Source organism: Dromaius novaehollandiae, chromosome 1, assembly GCF_036370855.1.
Source record: "Dromaius novaehollandiae isolate bDroNov1 chromosome 1, bDroNov1.hap1, whole genome shotgun sequence".
NCBI lineage: Eukaryota > Metazoa > Chordata > Aves > Casuariiformes > Dromaiidae > Dromaius > Dromaius novaehollandiae.
The window spans coordinates 58,784,389-58,799,913 of record NC_088098.1 but is presented as its reverse complement, the minus strand read 5'-3'; the positions used below and the strand labels follow the sequence as shown (position 1 = coordinate 58,799,913).

General features: G+C 35.9%; 1 protein-coding gene across 4 annotated transcripts in view; it reads left to right on the top strand.

Annotated features, from left to right (window-relative positions):
• PARPBP (PARP1 binding protein) overlaps positions 1-15,525 on the top strand; it is a 50,338-nt gene that overhangs the window by 19,854 nt on the left and 14,959 nt on the right. For all 4 annotated transcript variants that reach the window (XM_026118013.2, XM_026118009.2, XM_026118011.2 and 1 more), the window contains exons 7-8: positions 9,047-9,230; positions 13,272-13,450. In XM_026118013.2, coding sequence (XP_025973798.2) covers positions 9,047-9,230; positions 13,272-13,450 — 363 coding nt within the window. The remainder of the gene's footprint in view (positions 1-9,046; positions 9,231-13,271; positions 13,451-15,525) is intronic.

Below are 15,525 nucleotides of genomic sequence, written 5' to 3'. Positions count from 1 at the left end.
CTCCAGTCTGTCTCAGTCCTGCTGAATGGCATCCCTCAAGCATATTAGCTGTTCCACCCAAGTTGGTGGTGTTTGCAAACTTAATGAGCGTGTACTTAGTCACTGCTTCCAGGTCGCTAACAAAGTTGTTAAATGGAATGGGTCCCAGGATAGACCCCTGCTGTACTCCATTTATCAGTCACCCAATACAGTATGACATGTTAACTGCTACCCTCTGAATCTGATCATACAACCAGATTTTACTCATCTAGTTGTCCATCCAGCCAGACTGTAGCATCTGAACTTGGATGTAAGAATACTGTTTGAGATGTTGAAAGGTGTTGAAAGCCTTGCTTAAAGTCAGTGTCATCTGCTGTCCTCCCTTTGTCCACAAATCGAGTCATTTTGTCATAGAAGGGAAACAGGTTAGTTGGGCATGATTTAAGCTCAATAAATCCATGCTGTTAACCAGTCACTATCTTCTTCTTTACATGCCCAGGAATGTCTTCTAATGGGACTTGCTCCATGGCTTTCCCAGGGACCAAAGTGAGGCTTGACACATCTGTAGTTTCCCAGATTGTCCTTTTTGCCTTTTTTGAAGATGGGTGCAACATTTGCCTTTCTCCAGTTTTTGGAGACCTCCCCTAATCTGCATGACCTTTCAAAGATGATAGTGTTTACACTACACACAAAGATGATAGGCTTTACAAGGACATCAGCCAATTTTATTAGCACTCTTGGGTGCAGCCTATCTGGTACCGTGGACTTGTATGTGTTTTCTCAGTAATCCCTGACTTGACTGTCATCTACTGCTGGTAGTTCTTCTTTGTGAAATCTTTCTCTAAGCATAGAGGGCTGGGAGGCCTTGCTGGAGAAGACTGAGGCATCGAGTACCTTGGTTTTATCTGTCCACTGTTGTTAAATCACTTGCTTCATTCAACAAAAGTCCTTCATTTTCCTCCTTCAGCCTTGTAAAACTAACATGGCAATAGAAGCTCTTGTTGCCTTTACCATTCCCCATAAATCTCAACTCTAAACGAGCTTTGGCTTTCCTGACACCATCCTTCCATACCTGAGCAATGTTTCTGAATTCTTCCTTTGTAGCTTGTCCCTGTTTCCCTGTCCTGTATATTACCTTTTTGCATTGGAGCTTTATCATCCATTCCCTGTTTAACCAAGCTGGTCTCCTTGTATGTCTACACATTTTCTTGAGTATTACAACAAACTGTTCTTGTGATATGCTGTCTTTGAAGATATGCCAGCTTTCCTGAGTTCTATTGCCCTTCAGAGCTGCCTCCCATGGGATCTCACTTACCAGTTCCCTGAATAGGCTGAAGTCTGCTCTCCTGAAGTCCATGATCTATATTCTGCTGCTTGCCTTCCTCACTCCCCTAGGATGTTGAGCTCCACTATTTCATGGCCACTACAGCCAAGGCTACCATTGATTTTTCACATACCCAAACACTTCTTCCTTGTTAGTGAATAGCAGACCCAGCTGTGTGTCGCCCTGGTTGGCCCATTTAGTACTTATACCAAGAAGTTATCCTTCACACCCTCTGGAATTAACTGAACTGCTTGCATCCCAACATGATGCTCTTCCAACACATGTCAGGGAGGATAAAGTCCCCTGCGAGAACAAGGGTTTGTGATTCAGAGCATTCTGAAAGTGGAGTTGTTTTAAGAAGACTTTGTATTTGAGAATAGAATTAGACTGCTAATCTCTTCATATAATTCCAGATTAAAAAACTGGGTATCTGTCCAGTTCAGTTCTTAATAGGTTCTAAAATTAACTGCTTACTATATCTGTAATGAAGAAGAAAGCTGTGGGGTTTTTTTTTTACCTGTGACAGATGGAGTTAATGTGATGACTTGATGTTTATAATCTGTTTTAAGACATTTTTTCCCCCACCACATGTCTTACATAACTAATGTCATATATTTTTTCCCCTCTGTTGGAGAAATTGGAATGAAAAAATAAAAATGCTGATCCTAGTATAATAGAATTTTGATATATTCTTTCCTGTTCTTGGAATGGGCTTCAGGAGTCTGTTCTGCTTTTTATCAGGTTTTGAATATTGTCCACATTCTCAACTCTTTTTCTATATGCTACTTTAGTATTTTTTTCACAAAAGTTTTATTCCCAGAAAATAGGTAAAAATGCTTCTGCCTCATATTAACATTGCACACTTAAGCCCCAATTCTGTAAGAAGAGTTCTTGATGATGTGAGTTAGATTCTAGGTAGACAGAAGAGCTTGCTTATGTGATACTCTTGGTAAGAGCAAGATCTACAAGGCATGCAATTAATCTCTTATATAAATCAGTGGCCCGTAACATAAGAAACAGACTAGGTTGATAAGGAAAACTGGATGGGAAATAAATGGGACTGGGACACAAATGGTGTAAGGTAAAAGAGTTCAAACAGGCATGAGCTCTGAGTTTTTTTGTTTGTTTTTTTAATAGAAGCAATCAGTGACGGAAGATGCCTTATGGCTTATAATGCCTAATATTAGGTAGACTTTTACAGTGAACTAGTTTTTTAAACTCCCTTTAGAATCAATGGTGAAAACAAGGCATTTCTAGCATATGATTTTATCTTAGTGTAGGCATCTGTTTTTCTCTGGCTGGAGGACAGGTGAGAAGGATCCCACCCGAACTGTCTATTCTTTTAGTACTGGTTCGTGCCGAGGATAGTAAGCCGTTCCTTCTGTCAATTCTTATCAAAGCTTAAATGTCATAAACCTTTTAGATTTAACTCCACTGAAAAACAGGGATACTTAAAAGTGATAGATTTGGAAGATAAAAAGTGTCTTATTTTGAAGCCTTGCTCTTGGATAATTGTTCCTAAAAGGACTTTCCAAACAGTCATCTTGGCAGGGTAGAAGGGAGATGGGACAGATGTCCCTCAGTGTGAGAGAGGCTGCACAAAATCAGTGAAAGAAGGATGGCTTGGGGATGCTTATGAGGGAATAGGGAAACTAAGTAAGTCTTTGGTATATGCTGTCCTCTTTGCTGTCAAAAGCTGTAACTTGTTAATATAATATTTCTCCAATTATGATCTGGAGCTGTTCATAAGAATGTGTCAAACATGTATCATTTAGGTTATTTCTATAGGTCTTTCCAGTTAAAAAACAAACAAAAAAAAACAAAACAAAAAACCAAAAAAACTTTGATGGTAAGGGTCAGTGATGGCCAAAAGTAGCCAATGGGTGACAGTGATCAACTGGTCTAAAATATTTGGGAATGATTAATTAAAAAAAAATGTTAACAGAACATTAAGTTTGTAAAGTTAAACACTTGGAGACTGTCTGTGAAGTCTTATTTCAGTCCCATGAGAATCATGCATTAAAATAGTCTTGAACTGTGTGGTCACATCACAGGCCCCTTCATCTGACCCACCCAGCAGTCCTGCCTTATTTTGTGGGTAGAAAATAAGAGAATAAATTAGGAATGTAACGGAAAATATAATGGGAAATGGAATGGAAAATAAATAAAATAAATGAAGAATAAACCAGGTTTGTGTAATGGACAGTGGTGTTTGTTGGATCCTTCATTTGTTTTGGTAGTTGGAATATGGCATTGCAAAAGAGAAGGAGTACTTGGTTCTAGCTCTTCTGCCACAGATTTACTGGGCAATCCTGGATCAGCCACTGCTGGCCACTGCTGGACTTGGTTGAGTTCGCTCAATGGAAGATAACCATTGTGCTGTCAGATCCAGGCTTTGTGTCTGAACATTCCTTGCCAATAGGTGGCAGATGGTAATTTTGAAGGTTTTGTTTGTTTGGTAAGCTGAAGCAGTTTCTTTGGTTATTTCTATCCTAGATAAGGATAGCTGTGGGTTTTCCAGTTGAGGCTTCTTTCAGTTCATACCTCTTGAACAAGGAAGTATTCTTTCACATGATTCAAAAGAGAAGAACATTTACTGGTGTTTAAAAATAGACAAAACCGCCTTGCTATCTTATAACATCTGTTATACTGGTAACTGACAGATGTTTACTGATAACTGAATTTGATAGGAGTCCTCCTTCAATATGCCTCAAAAGGCCAAGGAGGTGAGAATGAAGCACTTTCTTCTGGAATATTTCATGTCAGTAGCTGCTTCTCTATTGCCTTAGACAAATGTCACTGCTTCCATTAATGTACGAAGTTGGTTCTTGAACTCGATTAAGTTTCTTGCTCCTTTTTCAGAATTAGGAGGAATTAAATTTTTAATTTAATTACTAATTTTTAATTTAAAATTAAATTCTAAATTTTTGCATCAGTCTGACTAATGAAAATAGATCAATCTAAAGGCAGATAACTTCATCTATGTAATTCCATATTCAAAATAAATCTTTGTTGCTCTCATAGCTGTTAGGAATCGTAAGGTGGATAAGTTTTCCACCTTTTTCAGTTCATATAAAAATTGCTATATAGCACTATGTCAAATATTTATAGTCCGGTTAAATTCAACTGATTGATTGTCTAGGTAATGTAAACCTATAAAAGAGCAATGTAGCAGAGTAATCTGGCATAATGTCTACTTTTATTAAATACAAGTAGCATTTTTTTTTCCACATTTTCCTTTTATCTCCATGCTTTTAGTTCATCTTCCTTTAAACCTCCTTAACAATCAGGTCCCACTAGTGGATCTGTTGTTGCTCAGGTCACTTATTTTGTTATTTTAAATAGAAGTATTATTTTTACTTTTGAAATAGTTTAATTCCATCTTTAAGGTACTTATTAAATTTCTTGATGCAGTGAATTGTCTTTTCTGGGAAACACGTGATATTCCTCTGCCACAGAAAGGACAATATGAATTTGGACAGTGCCCTAGCCATCTCCGTGTGTGCTGTAGATGGTATATACAACTGTTAAAAGAATACCTCTCCTATTCAGGCTGAATTGACTATACATTTTCAAACTATAAGACTTGATTAGTTAGGGTTTTGTATAGGAAGCTTTCAAGTATTTACAAAATAACACAAATGAAGTGGATTCAACATTTATAAATACATTCAGGCCTTTGATAAAATCAAATCTCGCAACATAGTGTATTCTCTTATATCCTGGTGTAAAATGGCACAGTGTTTCAGTACTAATCCACACACACATTAGATCAGCATTTTATGCCTTGGCCTGTTTATATGAATTCTAGCTGAAGTATGAATAAACTTTTCCTTTTCTTTGCTCCAGCTAGTACTGTGTATATCTGATGGGGAACTGGAACTCTTTCCTGGAAAAGAAGGAGGAATATGGGAAGAAAGAGATTAAATGAACTTTACTTCTAATAGCAAATATCCTCAGTTGGCATTGGGTAGTAGAGGCAAAAAAATAAACACAGTGAATGTGTTTTTATCAAGATTTTTTTTCCTTGGTGAAAAGCTACAATGTAATCAAAAATTGCATATGCTACATAGCGCTTAAATTAAGGGCATGATTACGTGAATTAACTAATGCCCAGCAGTGTATAGAATAATCTGTATTGTTCCAGGCTACATAAATAAAACATGTGGAAATTATAATGCGCATAAGCTCCAGATTTCTGTAGCCAGAAAGGACTGCCTTGCAAAATTAGTTACCTTCAGTCAATCCCTTCACCTGCTTGTTTGTCTTACTCGGTTCTAAGTTTAGTGCAGTTTTTGTGGAACAGATGCTGCTTAGTTAATACAATACTTCTGTTATTTGAGGGTATTATTTTGGAAAGTGTCAGTTAAGGGCAGAGGGAAATAAAGCAGTTTGGCAAGAAGTATCAGGAGACTTGGCTACAGTTCCTATGTGTATCTCTGAGACAAATTTCTTCAGAAATTTCTTCAGCAATGCTCTCTTCTTACCTCTTGACAGCTTGCACTGCATGTTTTTTTTCCCTCCTTGAACTTTTCATTCTCCTGTGGTTAGACTGAACTGTGTTTTTTGGAGCAGCATCTTTCTTTCTTTTTTTTCTTCTACTATCCTTTCTATGATGAGATAGTTCTTGACCTGTATGCAGAGAGACTTCACATAGTGACTGTTCTTTTGGCTAGGTGCATGCATTATGCTTAAACTTTTGCAAAGCAGAATCTTTTTCTATTTAACTGATCCCACAAATCTAATGTGAATTGGATTGTATTTTACTATTATTAAATGAATAATCTTTAAAAGATGAAACCGAGAATTGTGTGGCAATAGTTGGGTCTGAGTACCTGGAAAAAGCCAAAGAAATTTCAAGTGAGCCGCAGGGTTTCTCATTTATTTGCAGGAGTTTTGTTCAGCTAGAATAACCCCAAACAGCAAGGTCTCTGGCCTCCTTCCCTCCATATAATTGAACAGAAAACAGTATAAACAGACCAGTTTTCCTATGTTCACTCAGTCCCTGTCCTTCTCTTGCCCTGCCTCTTTATTTTCGATTTTGGGGTATGAATCTAGATAGGCAGAGTTCCATTTGATGGAGACACTTATAGCTGGAATTCTAGAATTCCTCTTCAGGATTTAATATGTACAAAACGTAGTTGTTTTTGAGTTCACATGACATCCTTTTAGAAGTAGGCAGGAGCTATTGAGCATGGAGGAAGTTGGAATATTAGCAACCATCTTGCTCTTGCCTATGTCACCTGAAGCATCAAAGGCATTAGCACTGTTTTGAGTGCTTTTGTTTTGTTTTGTTTGGCAGAGGTGTGATTTGCAGCATCGTGGACATACCTGAAATTTCTCCCTTATGTGCCAATAGCAGCTCAGACTTCAGGGCTTGTGAATAAATATGGAGTGGTTTTTTTAGTCTGTGGTACAGCAACACCAATACTATTGATGTTTGAGCTAGATAGATTGGAGTTAGGCTATGCTTAAAATGCTGCATTTCTGCTTTTATTTGGATTATAAACCAAACTGTAGAAAAACAAAGTAAAATATCAGTAATTCTGAAGTTACAGGCAAGATTTAACGGGCTGCTACTTTCTTTTCAGGTGATGGGATTTAGGTTTGGCCATCCTGTACGATGACTACTTTTTGCAGGAGCATGGGTAGTGTTTCCTCAAGTCTGAGAAAGAAACTGTAGGTTCATTAGAGGAGGAATATGGATTATTGCAACAGATCCTGAAGCAGGATGACTGCAGAAGAGGAATTCTTAGAGCAGGAGCTCTAGATGAACAGCTTTTGCTGACATAATACTTACGCTTTATAAAACTGTAACTTGAAAGTGATGTGTACAAGGTGGCAAGCCTGTCCTGAGCCTGGAAAACAGCAACTGCTTTTGCACCTAGCATGGAATCACATATACAAGGGCTTTAAAAAAATGAAAAGAGAGGAGGGAAGGAAAAAAAAAAAAAAGCGAGCAGCTCTGACAAGAAATCAATGTCTTAGCTGAACTTAGCATCACAAGTTTAAAAGGCCTGCATTGGAGTTTTTTTTTGTCAAGAAAGTGGTGACTGGAAGACTGGTTTTGTTTTGTTTTTTTGTGAGTCTCTACTGTTCTTGCACAGAATCTACTTTTTTTTTAAGAATAGAAAAAGTGTTGAACAAAGCATCTTGTCTCCAGCACTGGCAATAAATAGGTGCCCTGTAACAACGCAGCAAATGTTATATGATACTTCTCCCAAGTGTTGTCTCAATCTCCTAATTTCAGTTGGGTATATTTTCTCAACATGTGGAGTTCTGCCTTTTTTGGGGGGTGGGGAGGGATAAGTTTTCTGTACAACTTGTTTTCTAAAAAAATGTATCTTTGTAATGCTTTCTTACCTGCCCAAACCCAAGCAGTGGTAAAACAGTCTTTTACTTAATTTCAATGTTTTGCACTTCTGGAGATATCTTCTAGATTCTTCTAAGCCTTCATTTGATATTTTAGTTTTGTTTGTTTCCACACATTACTCTTGCACACTAAGCAATTCACTCATAACACTTATTTTCTCCTTTCTTGTGATGTGACCGTGTTAACTGTCATTATAAGTTTTAAGTTACTTTATTTATTTTGAGCAGCATTGTTCAGGGCAGCCTTTTCAGCGCCTGAATGGAAAAATGCCAGCAAAATTTTTGGAATTAAACTGCTTTTGCCTGTTCTCCAGGTCTGGGGTATTTTAAGGCACACTGGCATATGGGCCTTGGGCTCACCTTGGTCCCCTATGGCCATTGTTTGGGCCTAAGAACTTTGGAGTTTTTTTATGTTTCTTCATCTTTTTACGTGACCAGCATAATGAGAGGTCTACATGACAGCCTGCTGTATTTCCATTTTTATAGGTGATATGAGTCTTACAAGTTTGAGGGAATGAGACATGGTATAGTTCTCTCTGTATTGCCTATTGGAGCATCCTCTGTAGTACTACAACTGCTGGTTGCTCCAGGGTTATGCTAGGGAGAGACTTGGTAGTTTTAATCCAAAAGTAATCTATGATGGACATAATGTGGATAATCCAAGATACAGGACCATGAAAAGAAATGAACAGTCCAAACTGATAGTTTAATTGCATTCATAAATGCCTTCTCATCTTTCTGTTAGAACAGTTGAAATAAAGTCCCTGTATCAATTAAATTCATTTCCACATAATTTTGATGTCAGAGGGTATGAACATTTCATAATTAAACTAGTATATTTGTATATGATCTTTTCTGTAGGAATTTCTTCTAGTTGATGAAAAACAAGATTAATACTATATGCCTTTATGGCAAATAGTGATGGTTCATTTAGTCTAATTGCTATCTATTTTAATAAAATCAAAAGCAGATTGATATTTTGAAGCACAAAAGACTTGAAAAAACTACTAGTTTGTTACATTAGAATCTGAGTTCTACTGAAACATTTTGTTCACACTCATGGCTTATGAGCAACACAGTAATATACAGGTTAAAGGAGGAACTTTTATTTGAACTTTTATGGAAAAGTTGATTTTATTTTGTAGCTCAGAGTATTACTAAATGCTGAATTCATTACCTTTTTTATAATCGTTATTTTTTTAGTAAACTATTATGTTGGACAATACTTCTACACTGCTGTTTAATTTAAAAGATCAAAGTTATTCTCTGAAGAGTTTTGATTAACTGTAAAGACTGGCTATGTTCAACACTAATAGGTATACTAAAGTACTGCCAAGATTAATGTGGAGATGACCCCATGCCTATTTTCAGAATCGCAGGGGGGCGAATTCTGTCAACAGTGAAGATGCATTTGATGAAAGGCCGAAGCAATGGGGATCCTTTCTGTCGAGCGGTAGAGGAAGTTGTACAAGATTGGGATTTGAAGATTAAAAATATTATCGATTCACAACATGATGTCTTGACTGCCAGCACCACTGGAGTTAGTCCAGCACGGGTAATGGGGATTTCTTTTGTTCTTTTTACTACTTAGCTTTACAAGAAAGCAAATGTCTTTCTTTTGTACTGTTGTTTTATTTTTCTTTTCTTAAAGAACTTTAAATGGAGTGTAGTATTTTCCTAATAATTCAGAGCAGTGTTATTTCCTCTACACTGTGGTTTTTAACTTGTTGAAAGACTTGGATACTTGAGGATTATAGTGTGGATTTCAAAAAGCTGATTTATTTAAACTAAACTTATTACATCAAAATTGTAAATAAGATACTCTTCAGAATGTAATTTGTTCTTGCAGCTGTTCTAAATGTAAATACTTATAACTGTCTGGTTTGCCACTACTTTGAAGACAGTAGAACTGTAACAAATTTCTGAACAAAAGCCCCCGTGAAAGTGGAATTAGGATTTGAGAATGTGTATTGGTAATTTAGATAGATTTTAGCTCAAAATCAGATATCTAAAGGTAAGAAATTCAAAATGAAGTTAAATGTGGAAAAAACTCCAACACATGGTAAAATATTGGGGGGAAGACATAATAATGAAAAAATCACAGGTTAGATTTCTCTTTAGTGTTTCAAGACAGCAATGAAACTATTGTAATTAATGCTCTTACTACCAGGGAAGGAATCAAAGTTTTAAATTCTTTAAAAGTCAGGTGTGGAGAGCAGAATGCATGCTTTTTGTTTCTGATTTCTCTACTTTCAGTCTATTCAGGTTTGTATTATGACCTTTTTTGTGATAAAACACCTATGAGGTTGTTTTACATTATTTGTCAATATATAAAATCATGTGTAATGATATAATGTCATGTGTATCTTTTGTCTAGGAAACTTTTAAGAACTTGTTGGCACTTTAAATGCGTTTACAAAGCTTTATATTATCAAATCACTTGAATTATCTCATGGTAACCTAAGATTTTTAAAAGATTTTTATCGGACTTCCAATATGCTTTTTGCTTTTCTGTGGGAGCTAAAACCAGCCAGACTCTAGTGGCTAGTACAACTAGTTTAAAGGTGTTTCCACTGAGCAGTACTGAATAGCTGAGATATATATTTCATCCTCATTTTCCTGTTCTTCCTGAATCTTTCATCACCTGTATTTCCCCGCTTCCCTTCAACATCTTCCTTTCATGTTTCTTTCACACACATTATCAGTTTCCTTTCACTTCCTCTGCTCCTGTCTGAAAGCATGATCACCATATCAGTTACCTCTGTTTCTCAGTTTCTGCACCTGCTTGTATTCCTGATAAAATTTTAAAATAAATAATTAGATCATTATCAGTCAGGTAAAGCTCTTTAATAAAACTTCTTTTTTTAGAGAAATTCACCAAAAATTGTCTTTCCACAATGGTACATGTTTCTTATTGTTCTCCGCAGCTAAAGTTCATAGTCTAATAATTTTGTAGAAATTTTTACCAGTATCCTTGTTGAGATAAAACTTAGCAAAAATGATTGTTTTCTGATGTAGTCAGGATAAATGTGGATAAATACTAACTCTCACTAAGAACAGTGTGAAGCTGATATTTCATATCATGTGAAGGTAGCCTATGAACTTTGTTATATTCATGTCAATCTGCAGTTCCATATTGAAGTTTTCCTAATTTTATTCTTGAGTCTTCAGTTGGACCATCCCACCTGCTGGTGGATAAGTAGATTCTACTGTAGTTCTTCTCTGTGAAGAAACTTGAGTATGTAACATAGGGTAATAGGCATTAAGCTCATCCTTCTGACTGTACTTGTAATAGGATGTCCATACTCACCATACTTGCCACAGTATGGATGTAACTGCGTGCCATCAGAGATGTTTACAGTCTGGATGTGACTGGTGTGCTGGTTGGCTTGAGATAGCTAATGCTCACTCAAAGACACAATATAGACAAATGTTAGACATCAATTTTCAGATTTTGGTGGAGTTTGCAGAGAGATAGGTTGCCCATAATGATTTTCAAAATAAATTTTTCTTTAAGTTTTTAAGAATGAAATTAAGCTACGTAGGGAATTTGGAGCATTTGTATTATTCTGTTAAGATCCCATAGGACAGCAAAAATCTAATGCTCCGCACTGACTTTTGTATAGAACTTGGTGCTTTTTTTCTTAAAAACAAACAAACAAACCCCCTAAATCCTAATGCTATAGTTTTTCAGAAAAATCATTCTGTACTCAGAATAAGTTATGTTTTTGACAAGATATTATATTTTTTCGTATGTAAGAGATTGAATAACTTATTTAAATGCAAATTTAAAATTTGATCTTAATTGTAGAGCTGAAAGTGATGCCTCCACTAGCTACTGAGAAGGCTGCTTCCTCATAAAATGTACCTGAAAACAGTTTCTTTGTTGAAAAAATATTTGCTTTTCTTCTGGCACTTTTCTTCCACCATTGCTCAGTTTTCCTGAAAGTATCTATCTCATAGGAATCTGGAGGTCTAGGAAAAATAATTATATTATGCAGGAGGAGGGACTACTTTTTGGTGAAGCCTGTATGAATGACTAATAGGAGTTGTGATTAATTTCTTCCTGAGAAACTTATTATGATAAATGGAATCTGATTAGTGTTTCTGGGATTGACCAGAATAGTCTGGAGTAGCTAATGGTCACTACCCTTAGAAGACTAATCACCAATTTTCCTGAAAAAATATTTTGAACCATCAAGTTAAGTTTAAGCAGCAACCTTTTTGTGGCAGGGATTGTCATTTTATACAAAGTTCTTGTGGTGCCTTGGGCAATAGGCTTTTACTTCATGATCAGCATAGCAAGCCACTGTTGTGAGGTTTCTGGTCATCTTTTGGCAGTTAAGAGGGTATGTTGTATTCTAAAGTTTTGAGGGGTTGGGTATTGTTTTGGGGGTGGGTTTGTTTTGTTGGTTTTTTTGGGTTTTTTTTTGTTTTTTTGTTTTTGCTTTTTGCATAAGCAGTGAAGATAATGCCATATTTCTTTTCTTTTTTTTCATTAAGGCAAAAATTTACCATGGCACACATGACATTTTATAAAAGTCTATGATGTGGTGATGTAATAACTGAAATGGTTCAGAATAAATTTTGAGGAAATTAAATGGTACTGAAATAGGCCAATTCTGTAAAACTATGTAACAACCATTTCTGTAATTGCTATTTCTAGCTATTGATTATAACTTATAGTATCTGACTGACATGTTGCTATGGTTTCTTGAAAACTACATACACTAATTGATGTAATCAAATAGAGAGAAAAATAGAATTTGATCTTTTCAAGACTATGTTTAAAAGCAGTTAACTGATTAGATAAATGCAGTTAGTTGCTTGTCTTGTCCTTCTGAACAAATTTAGGCTATTGAATGTTTTTGTATATGGGTAAATAAGACAGCCTGTAGTTTTAAAAATCTGCTACTGTATATTAAGCACTAAATTCCTCTACAGAACTCCTAGTACTTTTAAAGAAAAATGTAGCAAACTTTTGCAATTCTTGCAGTCCCATAGTGATTATGAAGTTCTACATGTGTACTGCTCGCTGTAGCATTGAGCATTTCCAGATGTGGATTATTATTTTCTTCTTTAAGGACTTCTTTATTCTTGTGGAAAATCGTGAAGAATTCATTCTGTTCCAACCACGAGGTTGTTGTGCCAAGTACCTCTCTTGTCAAATCTTGGTGGAAATCTCACTTTTAACCAGTTGTTTTTGGAGATTCAGTTAGTCAGAGGAGTTGGACTTCACCATAATGTGTTTGTGTGCCCCCCAGCACTCATATTTGTTGTGAGGAAATAATACATTAATTTCTGCAGCATGGTTTCATCATAGATTTGAATATTTATCTGTGTGACTTGCTCTTTAGTGTATGCCTCCAGCTGGCAATGAGTTTATGCCTCCAGCTGGCAATCATCTAAACTCTAATTGCTTGAGATGAGGAAGAAACTTCCCTATGAGCAAATTACTCCATAAATGTTTACTGGGAAAGGGGAGGAGGGGATTCTTGCACCCTCTGTTGGTATGGGTTGCTTCTGGAGGTGAGCTATTAGTCTGGCTTATTGACTTTTCTTGTTGTATGTTCCTTTTAATTTTTTTTATTTTCAGCCAAAATTACATTCCATAAACCATGGCACTGTATATTGTGGCAGAGATACTGTAAAGGTCTTACTAGTTCTTCTGGATGAAGAAGCTGCCAATCCTCCTACCCAAAATAAAGCAGAACTATTATATGATGATGAAAACTTAAGTTTGTTTGGAATTACCTCTGTTTTGACACTCTTCAGGTGAGTCCTGGAAGGTTTTTTGGTTTGACTTTTGGAAAGGACCTTGTACTGAATGACTGACAAACCATTGATATGAGAGAGGAGGGATGGTAGAGGAGGAGAGCAAGAGGAGAGGAGGAGAACTCTTCCTGGGACCAGTAGGGAAGAGAAGCAACCAGAGTTGCAGCCAGACGAGCATACTCTCCTGGGCATCCTCTGCACTGCAGCAGTTGGTTCCCCACTAATACTTTTCTCAGAGTAACTATACAGTTTTCCTCAGGGCCTGCTCAAACCTGCTGTTGGTTCTCCCTGTTTACTGTGCCATAAATGCTGATTGGGGCATGCTTTGAACAGGACAGGAGCAGTATGACCAGTTGCGTTTTGAGCTCTGTGCACACACCTTATTGAGTTCTCTAACATAACCCAAAAGCTACAACCAGAGGACCGGGAAGGAGTGTGAGAGCAGTAGGGGAAAGTACTGCCACAGAATCTCTGAAAACACTGCCCCAGCAGCTTGGGTGAAAAGATAGAGCTGTGAGTGGAGAGCAGGCAAGAGGGTTGCAGATATAAGGCCTTTAGCAATATAGAAGATTAAGGCACGTAAGCCACTGTGCAAGAGTAGATTACTCTTTTAAGAATGTTATCACCCGTGTGTATGGGTCCTAAACTAGAAGATGGAAGACCCTGAAAGTAGAAGAACTTAGGGGTTCCATACAATTTACAGTTCTTCATTTTTCATGGAGGCAAAGGAACAAGCATATTCTAATAAAAGTAAAGACAATTAATTTTACTAATAAGAATTCTAGATAACCTTTTCACTTTTTTTAATTGAGGAATGCTTTTTCATGTCTCAAATATTTGTGGATAGCTGTATCTATGCATTTATATTTCATTATGTAACAGGATTAAAATAACCATGCTTTCAGTCTCTTATTTTTCCATTCTTTGAGTTTCAGTTAATTAATACATTAATTTCAAATTACTTTTAAAGTTGCTTCTTTAAATTAATAAACCACACTTTGGATGTATTTTTATCAGAAGGAAAAAAAGCTTTATCAGATTTAGATTAATGTACTATTTGAAAGGATTCAAGGCCCACCCGAGTTTACGGGAGTTCTTTTTCTGAATTAAGCACAACTATTATTTAGAGCTAGAGATCTTGGTTTGTCTTCTTAAGCAGTTCTTTTTAATTTGAAATGGATTTAAAATGACTTTTCTTTGAATAAGAGAGCCCACTGAGTGTTTTAGTATTACTTAACTCATTTTATTTTTCAGTTGAATTTATTTTCTTGAATTTTCACTGTATAGATAAATTGTTTCACTTAAATTCTTCTCCTTTTAAGTGTAAGGAGGTACTGATATCTGGGAATTTATATTACAATTTAAACAAATCCTTGTGTTTTCCTTTATATTTCTTAGTAGTCAATATGATTTAGTTTTTTTTCAATATATCATATTTTGAGTATAATTTGTGTGATTGCAATTAAAAATACCAATTTAGAAGTAATTTATTCAAAGTTTTGAATTTATGATCCTAAATAATTGTTTTAGGAGAAACAAGAAGAAACTTTGCAAAAACTGAGATGAAATAAGGAAATTTGCAAACGTAATACCTCTTTTTATTTTTTGTCAGATATTTTAATGTTCTACATTTCCATAGCAGACTTACTCTGAGGCTACAATTGCTTTACAAGTGCTGAACATCTTAATATTATAAAGAATAGTATTTGAGGTGTCACTTTGTTTTTTCCCTATGTACAGGCACCTCTGATTTACAGCACTTTTTTATTAATGCTGATTTCTCTAATACTTGATCTACAATGCTTGCCATCTTCTGACAGTCTATATTGTTAATAATAAATCTGGAACAGTTTAGAGGATAAATGGCAGTACATTTGGCAGTAAACTTCATTGTGGTTTTCAAATTGTTTTTGCTAATTTAAGGTTCTGTGTATCAGATGGTTGATCACATCACATAGTAGTTATTGTTTTATGGTTTTTGATCACATGGTAGTTATTTTACTGTTTTGTGGATTTTTCACAATACTATCTGTTATCTCTAGAGAGTTCATTACTGAAGAATCCCAAAATATGTT